General features: G+C 40.0%; 1 protein-coding gene across 1 annotated transcript in view; it reads right to left on the bottom strand.

The window, feature by feature from the left end:
• Positions 1-5,167, bottom strand: part of LOC102207830 (C-C chemokine receptor type 3-like) — a 7,264-nt gene extending 2,097 nt beyond the window's left edge. The window contains exon 1 of the mRNA XM_005747222.1: positions 4,913-5,167. Within this exon, the coding sequence (XP_005747279.1) occupies positions 4,913-5,076 (164 nt within the window). The 5' untranslated portion in view covers positions 5,077-5,167. The remainder of the gene's footprint in view (positions 1-4,912) is intronic.
• Positions 5,168-10,140: the final 4,973 nt, after the last annotated feature.

Raw genomic sequence — 10,140 nt, 5'->3', positions numbered from 1 at the left:
GTGTGTGTGTGTTGGGGGGGGGGTCATTTTTTGAAAAAGCTCTGTGGAGCAGACCGACATTCGAGGGTTTCTTCGGCATGAGAACATTGTCATTCTTTTTAAAAGCACGTTATTCATATTTGTAGTCCACAGGAACACATGAATCTATGTTTTTCCACTTTTTCCAATACGTTTCGAAAATGTTGGAGCTTGGTGTCCTGTAGTGCTGACCAATGTGTGTAATGTTAGTTTAACACAAAGAAAATTCAGGGGTGAAAATAACATTTCTAGCTTTTGAAAATGTTTGATAATAAGAGAGAGTACCGCACCAGCAGCTTTTTGTGGTGAAAAGCAGTTTTGCATCCTGTGCAGAATGTCTAGACAGCCAGTGTTATTTGTTAGTTGAAGGAAAGTCTAAGAGTAAAATATTACTTTTCCTAATTTTTCTTTGCATTTGTCCAGATCCAGGCTGTAATCAAAACTAAGAGAATTGGTATTAATATGAACCCTACTGCCCTAGAAACGGGAAATATATTTATCTTGAGGTCCAATAGTTAACAGGACGGTAGATTGAGTAGATTGTACCTCAAGGACAGAAATGGATATTTACTCCACCATGCATACCAGCCCTTCTTTGTGATTTTATGGAGATTACTACTTCGTGGCTAAGTTGCTGTCAATTCGAATTGCTTCTGCTTTGTTACAACACCACTAACAACTGACAGTGGCATCATTACTAGCAAGCAAATGTCATTACTTGGACCTTGTTGAACAGCTGGCATCTTATCATTGTACCATGTCTATCCCAGCTACCATAGGGTAGCATGTCTTTAGACCATGGCAGGAATCTGGAGCTGGAGTGAGCTGGAGTGCACACACATGCAGAACATGCATGTTCTGTTGCTCTTGCTTTGATCCAGAGGCAACACTGTTCCGCACAGACCCTCTGGGTGTGAGGCAGTTGTTTTAACCACTGACTCCTGCTGCCCCAGGAGTCTATTGTACCTTGACCATTAACCCTTTTATGTAAACTTTCTATCAAAGGAACCTCATTGTCTCAGTCTTTGAATATAGCAGATGGCGGAAATTATGCCACTGCAACATATTTTAGGGACTGCCTGACAGTAAATATATGGGAAAATAGATTAAATTATAGCTAACCATTGGAAACAACCCACCGTTAATAGATAAAGAAAAAATTGTCAACTCAACAGTGTGCTGACGAAGCAGTTAGAAACCAAAGAAGCCTGAGAGAAACGCAACATGGGTCTGGGGCTCTTGCTCTTGCTCTTTTCGATCCAGCGCTCAAGCAGATTTTGTTGAATTTCTCCCTGACATTGCTTATTGTGTTTTCTGTGAACACCAAAAACATCTTTAGATTGCCTGCTCACAAAGGTAGAACTGGAAAAAAGACATCTGGTAGACAGTGGCTTTTCAGAAAGTAGAGCATCTTTTTTCCAGCCCCTGAGGTATTCTGTCACTGTCTTCCACTGTCTGTGGAAGTACTATGGCTTCATCATGTTACCCTGGTCGTTGTATTTCTGACAACCGCATGACATTTTGTGTCAAATCCACCTCTGCTCCAAAGGGTCTAAAAGCCTGTCATGCTACTCGCTTTTGTTGCATACTTCGTCCATTTTTCAGTGAAAAATGTCCGAGTGGAATTCTTTTGGAGTATATAAAGATTAATATAAATTGCTACCATATTTTTATTTATATTTTTGTCTGTTTTATGTCCTTTCACCTTTTATTATGCACTTATGACCTTTTACAGTCTAGTATAACATTATATTGGTGCTTCATAAAAAATTTAAATTAATTATCAAGAATCATGACGGCTGAAAAAGTTTTCATTCAGTTCACTGTGTAGTTGTTTATAGTGAAAGAAACTGAAATGCAATGTTTAAACTCTTTGTTTTTTTATATTATAGTTTTATCTTTCATTTAAAGTTCCCATTGTAAGCTAAACAAAAGTGAAATCCCTTTGTTTCAGAAGTCTGAAAAGTAGTTTTTCGTTTGTTTGTTTTTTAAATGTCCTGTTTTCCAAAGCACCTCAGTCAGGCAAAGTCTCCTTTCCAGTACCCTGGTTTAAACCTACCCATGGAGACTGAGAAATGGTATCCCCCCTATTAGATTACACTCTTCAATTACCCCTTCTTAAAAAGGACATAATCCCAACTTCCATGCAACATTACAGAGGGATCTCAGCCAAAAAAGTCAGACAACATCCAGAACCGCAAGAAACTCAGCATGGCTTTCATTCACCCCATTGGTCCTGCCACCAAGGAGCTGTTTAACCGCTTCAGTGACCTCACTCCCAGTCTAGCCAGTTTGTCTCAATCACACTAGCTCGGATTCCTTTCCCATGAGAGGTGTGATGCTCTGGGTCCCAAAAGTTAGTTTCAAACCTTATGCACACAACTGCAGCTCAACTCTCATAGTACCACACCCCTAAAACACCTCCTGGGAGTGATGGGTCGGCACGAGGGGAAAAATGGAGGTCATATGGCTCAGTACTGCAATATCAATTCCTCCGATATTGGATATTTATATTATAGAGTTGATTATCATATTAAAATATTTATATTTTCATAATTTGGGGTAAATTTGTAGTTGATCATAAAAAAGAACTCAGTGGAAAATAACTATATTATTGGGATTGTCTAAATGATTAATAGGTACCATTTCTTCTTCCTCCTGTCATAGCAATACACGAAACATGCGAAACACGGCTGTATAAATGCCTCAGGCTCACGTGTGCTCACTCATTCAGTGGACAATGGACGATCATCGTCCACTGAATAAAGAGGACGAGAGGGACAGGTGCTGCTAAAGAGAGATAGCCAGCGCTCATGGAGTCCTTTGGTGCTGCAGGCAGGCTCTATCCAGGTACAGAGGGAGAAAGTGTTGAACTCTTGGCGACATGTAGCACTACTGCTGAATTTCGGAAATTGGAATTACGTCTAGGCTTAGGCTTTTTGTTTAAACTTCTCTTCATCCTTAAAACCCATTTGTTCAAATTAGTAAATATGTTATTAAAATAAATGCTACAATAAATAGCTGTATGAGTTTAGCTTGAAGTAATATGTATGACCCTGAGATCACCTCGCATCAACTCAGTTGGCCTAGATTTAGCCAGGTAAGATTGTAGAGTAGAACATTTAATAAATGCTAGGTATCATTACAAAGTACAGAGCAGTTGCAGTAAAACAGCCAATGTAGGCTTTAAAAAAAATAAAACTTCAACTCAGAAATATGTCATACATAGATAAAAACACATATCTTTAAATTTATTCTAAATTGTATTAATATTTTCAATCAGTCACATTTTTTGAGTGATTCTAAATTCAGTGTTTTTAAACCTGTATGATAATTCTTCATAATTAATCATTATGAAAGGTATGATTTTTAATACAGTACTTTTTACTTAGTCAAGTCAGATGGCTTTATTGTCATTATAACTATGTGCAGTGGTTCAGTACACAGTGAATCGAGACAGCATTCCTCCAAGACCATGGTGCTGCATGCTACAAGTTTTTCACAAAAAAAATGCACAAAAAAACAGTGCAATGCCAGACGGTACATAACGATACAGACACAAGACAGTGCAACAGAAATGTGCAAAAGACTGAGCAGTGTGCAAAGAGTAACTTGATGTGCGTGGTTGTGCGCTTGTGTATGACATTGTGCAAATAAGTGCTTGGTAGTGATGTATATAATATCCCGAATAGCAAAATTAGTATGGCCCAGATCTGGCCCACACAATGTGCTTGAAGATGGCCCACAAACCACAAATAATGATGGCCCTTTGGTGGCCCAGATCTGCCAGAGGTGGCCCACACATGGGCCAGCACAAGGCCAGTTGCAGACACACTGGTGGTCCTGTGCTGGCCCACGTGTGGATTACCTCTGTGTAGACTGACTGGTGCCATGACACCAGTCAGTCCGAAGTGCCAGCTTGATGCCAGATCCGGGCCAGAACTGTTTTCTATGAGCCTGGGCCACATAAACCAAACCACAATCAGGTCAGATGTGGCATGGCATCACATAAACAGTGCCATCTACGCCAGGCCTGGGATGTGTGTGATGTGTGTGTGTGTCAGTCCAGTCACTGAATGTTCAGGAGTCTGATGGTTTGGGGGGAGAAACTGTGTCTCAGTCTTGCAGTGAGGGCCCAAACGCTCTGGTACCTCTTGCCAGAAGGCAGCAGGGTGAAGAGTGTGTGTGAGGGGTGTGTGATGTCCTCCACAACGCTGGTGGCTTTGTGGATGCAGCGGGTGCAATAAGTGTCTGATTTTCCAAACGTGGTATAGCCAAAACAAATATAGATCATAGTCAGCTGCTCTTGTAGTATGAGGAAGTTGTGTATAAGAATAGTTCACCCTTATTTGTATTTATTTATTGGATTAGATAATAATTTTGGTGAGATGCAGTGTAAAATGTCTGGAGGGTCAAACAGTAAAGTTTGACTGTCCAGTTTGACAGACTTTGAGAGACTTGTTATGTTTTTTTAAGCAGTGATGTACATAAATCCACCCACAAGGTGGATTATGCAGTGATAAAAAAGAGTTGGATGACGTTTGTCTGGACTGTGAGACACGTAAGCTGCTTTTCTCTTGTATCTCTTACAAAATAGCTGCTTGAAGTTTTTTACCAGAAGTGACAGATATTGCCAAATCAGTGAACACTAACAGGTTAGTCATGTTAGCTATGCACTCCTCTTTAATTGCCAGTTAAAGTTTGTGAAACTTAGGATTGTTGTATATCATAGAAACATGTAGAAAAGAAGAAGAAGAAGTGAGTGAAAACTTTTGACCACAACTGTAGGAATTTGAGCCTAAACTAATATTGAAAGTTAGTGTAAATAACAGCTTATGTGAATACATATAATCAAGCAAGTTAAATCAGTACGAAGTTTTGTTGGACAACTCACCGGTAGATGATGATGAGGACTATGCCATTGACAGTGAGATTGAAGACAAACATGAAGTAGGACAGGATGGACAGTTGAGCTCCCAAAATATTGTCACTGACCCTCATGCATGGTTCAGCTAAAAGCCCAGTGCTGTCATAATATTCATATGTTGGAGTTTCCATCTTCTTCTCAAATGTTAACAGAGAAATCTCTCTGTCAAATGCTTGAAGAAAAGTCTGTCACAAATAGAAACCCAACTATGGTGCAGTGTGCTTTGTGGCTCAGCTGCAGAAGTAGGGGTGGAGCAGTTGGTTTGGGGTGTGGTATCAGGGGAGGCTGATTCACACAGCTGACTTCCATCATCTGACCATGTCTCCCCATTTGAGTATGTTACAACTGTTCATGGCACGAAGCAGGGGGAGGGCAGCTGCTGCAAAGACAGTTTGAAAATAAAAACAGTCAACCTACAACGCTGTGCGCGTGGGTCCTTTATTTTGTCGCAGTGGTGCCGAAACCCAAGCTGCAGGCCGGGTACAGCACAGTGGAGAAAGAGGGCCTGGCCATCCCCCTGGTTAGGGTTAACTTAACCTACAACACTGTGTGTGTGGGTTCTGTATCATGTCAGAGCAACTATTAACAAATCATTAGAAGGACAAACATTTTTTTATTATTTGAGTATGACAGGAGGAAGACTTACAAGAAGAATACAACAAGAAGCCTGAGGAATCTAAACAGATGTGAGAATCATACTACTGATCTTAATGATCTTATCTGTCTTTGCCCTCTGCTCGTCTGACAGAGGAGAGGACTTGCTTGACTCAGTGTGTTCAAGTCACTCTATCATAAATCCTCAAAGATAGAGGAAGTATCACAAGTGTGTGTGTGTGTGTGTGTGTGTGTGTGTGTGTGTGTGTGTGTGTGTGTGTGTGTGTGTGTGTGGTCAGCACATTCTCGGACCAGGGCTCCTCCCTGAACAGAGGCAACTTCTGTGTGCATGATATTATAACCGCTTATCTTAGTAAGAGAAATCAAACATTTGCAATCCAAAAGACAAAATGATCAAGCAACCGGAAGTTACCTGGAGGAGGTTGTCAAGTTGAGTACAGAACGCACCCCATGAGTAAATAGACATTCATTGACACTTGGCCAGTTGATTTTTTATATGTAAATTCAATAACCTACACGTGCAGGTATGAGCCAAGTGCACAAAGCATCATAAAGACAAAAGTAAATCTGCTTTTGAGCGCTGTAGGAGATTCATTCTCCTGCACACAGCTCTGCTTTTGAAACAAAATTCTGCTTAAATCTATCAGACTTTTGACAGAGCGAAGCCAAAAGGGAGAAGGTCGCATTGAACACACTACAGCATGACACCACCTCACTGATTGGCAGGTTCAGTTTACTGTGTTACTCTAAGATGCATCAGGGCAGCACCATATTTGTTTACACTTATTTAAACTTTCCTAAATAATTTGATTTTTGATGTGTAGCAGTGGAATTACTGACAATTTAGTTCTTATATGGATTTTCCATAAAAAAAATTTTAACATGATTTTGTAAAATATGAACAAATAGACATAAAACATGTTTCTGTCAGATGTCACTCAGTAGATGGCTGCAGAGCACCTCACTGTGGGTTCAAGTCTAGTATAAGTTACTGTTAGGTTTGTGCAGCTAACCAGTTGATTAACTTTATTTAGATGTGTGACACCTAAACACGAGACTGCGTTTAGCATTTGCATCTCACTGTGGAGCCTGAATCTTAGCATGTGTTCAGGGTGTGTACAGAAGAGTATGTACACATGTGTTAAACTGTAAGAAGTTGACAGGAGTGATTAATGCGGAGGAAAGTGTAGTGTAGTCTCCTTATTTATGCTAATTTCAAACCACCTTTGTTTGTAACAACTTCTACAAAAACATTAAATCTTTTCCAGTGACATTTGCCCTATTGGTAGTTTTTTCAGCAGACCAAAGCAGCGGATAAGAAAAGCATGACCACTATGAGGAAAAATAAAGAAAATTGCACCATTGTTCCTTTAGCCTAGTGTGTATTTTCTGTGTGATGCAAAATACAGAGGTGAGTGCTTTCTGACTTACTGTAAGTCCAGGAACTCCTTGAACTACTGATTAGTGTACAACGATTTAAGATGTTTGTTTTTTCATATATTCTCCATTTGTATTTCTTCACTCTATGTTTTTCTACAACTCACCCAGGTACTGGGTTAGACTGGAACTCATTATTGTTAACATCAGTTAATTAATTCTGTGATGGAGTTAAACAGGTCATAAACAATAATAAATGCAGTTGAAATACAGGCATTTTTTGTCCTTTGTCAAATGTAGGAAACTTGTACTAATATGCTGTGAAGTCCACATAAATACCATTAATAGAGTTATTAGAATCTGAATACGTTATTAATCCCTGAGGAAATTATGTGGTCACAGTTTGCTCCAAGGACATAAGAACAGTGACTGATGGGAGTGCAGAATCGAATGGCCCTTGACATGTTGTTGGCGGAGAAAAGGGGGCGTCTGTGCTATGTTTGGAGACATGTTCTGCCCCAGATGGCTCAGTAACCCGAGCTCTGGAGGGCCTGGAAATTTGTCTAAAACGATGCATGAGCACTCAGGTATCGGAAACCCAGTGGAGTCCTGGGTGGCATCCGTGTTTGGACGGTAGAAAGGTTTGGCTATGTCAGCAATGGTTTCATTCGCTACACTTTTAGGGATACTGGTCACCTGTGGTTGTTGTGTCATTCCCTGTGTCAAAGGATTGTTGGTAAAAATGATGGCTAGGGTTGTGGACCCTGGACGGGTGGATTCAATCTACCTGAGGAACTTAGATGCCATAGAATGGGCCGAGGAGTGATACAACACGAGGTGTGGGGACATTCCTTTTGGAATGTCAAAGGAGGGAATGTGGAGATCCAGAAATTCTTTTATTGCTGCCATATAATCTACATCATTATAATTGCATTAATAACATTCTTTACAGCATTATTCCAACCATCCATCCTCATTATTTCATCTAATAATATTTCTCACAGTATTGATACTGGATTAAAGTTGTTGATTGAAGATGTCCATTTGAGGATCCTTCCATTATGTTAACATTTATTACAAGTACGGTTAGAAGTATTTTATACACATTGCATATCTGTGCTTATTTTGAGTTGATATTCGGTTCATTAAGGGTCTTAAGCTTCACTGGCGTGACTGTCCAGGTGATACATGCTGAGGGAAACTAGAACATAGAAGGATAACTGCAATGCATGCTTACAGTACATATAATACATATAATCTAGGAATAGGCCTGAGCAGAGGCCCAAATGTTTCCAGCTTCTTGTTGCAAACCTGTTGCATTTTATTCTACTTGGTAACAGATGAGCAGAGTCAAGAATTAGCCTCAGAGACCCTGAGGGCTTAAGATTATTACCTTGTATGTCTGTTTATAGCTATTAAAGATGTACAAGATGTACGATTAACTGTGACTAATATCTGGAACCTATTTTAATCTGTCATTGACACCATGGGGGGGCGTGTACACCACTGCTTTATAAGTGTCCACAACATGTATTTTGGTCAGAAGACATATGTTGATGTTTTCTCCCGTGTGTTAATAAACTCAATGTTTGATTGCACTTTTCTGGGGCAGTGCATTTGTTGCAGCATATAATGTGTTTTTCTGGATACACTGTGCTTTTTCAGCATTCAAAGATTGATGACACCGTGTCAGAGCTGGCTATGAATTTCAGAAGGATCAGGCCTTAACTTAACAGAAAAGTTATCAATAGTTATTTTCTTATTACAGCTACATCCACTTCTCTCAGGCCTAGGCTGCTCACTAGGGCTGGGTATCATCACTGATTTCTATAATCCATTCGATTCCGGTTCTCAAAGTCCTGATTTGATTCAACTTAGCCTCAGACAGTCAGAAATATTATCATTCTGATCATTTATCAGTACTGATACACATGAGACTTCTTCAGAATTGTGAACATCACAGCAGATGCCTTCGTGTGAAAGTAACTGAGAATAAAACACAGAAAAACATGAAGGAGATTTTCCTGGTCTGGCTTTTTATAGCAGATAACCTTAAAAATATTCGGCAATATTCTGCAATTTTGCATAATTTTAAGAAGTTTAAATTTCTTCAGTATTGAACAGCAGAAATTAGGCTTTCTTGTCCGAGGTAATTTAAGTGGAAAAAAGAAAAAGACAACGCTGTAAACAATGGTAGACTGGTGGGTAATAAGCGAATGAATAATGCAGAAAACAGATTTGAGACGGGAAACTGTTCTTGAAGTACAGAGAGAGAGGTGTGCAGGAAGGGTGATTTTTATCGTGGTGGAAGCAAAACAGCAAAACCCATGACGACATTGATCAAATGTGAAGTGCAGTTTGCTGCTTCTTTTGCTGCTTCTTTTGCTGCTTCTTTTGCCGCTTCTTTTGCTGTTGGCTCTGTGAATTTTGGTTGGAGAGAGACAAAACCTGCAGCTCAGAATCAGCGCAAAAAGACGTAAACACAGAGCGGACCCGACGCATCAGAATCGCTGAGCTCCGACCGTGTACGGGCCATCGGGTGAGAAAGCTGAGAAAGACAAAGCTGATTCTGATGCTTCGGGTCGCTCTGTGTTTACGTCTTTGTGTGGAATCCGTTAATGAATTGATTATTTTATTATTTATTATTATTATATGATTATTATTTATTCAAGCTACTCACCTCTTTATTCCACCTGCACTTTCAACTGGACCACAGCCAATCAGAGAGGTCCCACTCCTGACTATCTCTGATTGGTTTAGTCCACGATAGGGGCAAAATGTGTGTCTGTTGTTGACCACACGGAGAGTTGCAGAGATTTTTTTTTTTTGTTACCCGAGCAGTTGGTCGCACAGGTGCGACCAAATATTTATTTTTAGTCGCACTCTAGAGCCCTGATTTTGATAAAGCATATATTTAGGGCTGGATCAAGTCAGCCTAGTCCTCTGTTAGTTACACTGCAAAAGGGCTAGGCTGCTTTAAGCTTCTTTTCTTCTTCACTCACCTCTTTTCACTCTCTTTGTGATTATTCTCCACTCGGCATTTAATTAATTATTATTAATCTCTGGCTCTCTTCCACAGTGTGTCTTTTACCTGGTTTTCCTCCGCTCACCAGCCAGTCACTGCAAATTACTGCCCCTCAGGAGTAGGGATGGGTATCGTTTAGGTTTTATCCGATACCAGTACCAAACCGGTACTTTTGAAA

Source organism: Pundamilia nyererei, unplaced genomic scaffold (assembly GCF_000239375.1).
Source record: "Pundamilia nyererei isolate P.nyererei 1_Seehausen unplaced genomic scaffold, PunNye1.0 scaffold00191, whole genome shotgun sequence".
Taxonomy (NCBI): domain Eukaryota; kingdom Metazoa; phylum Chordata; class Actinopteri; order Cichliformes; family Cichlidae; genus Pundamilia; species Pundamilia nyererei.
The sequence above is the reverse complement of the archived record's forward strand: the minus strand, read 5'-3'. Positions and strand labels throughout refer to the sequence as shown.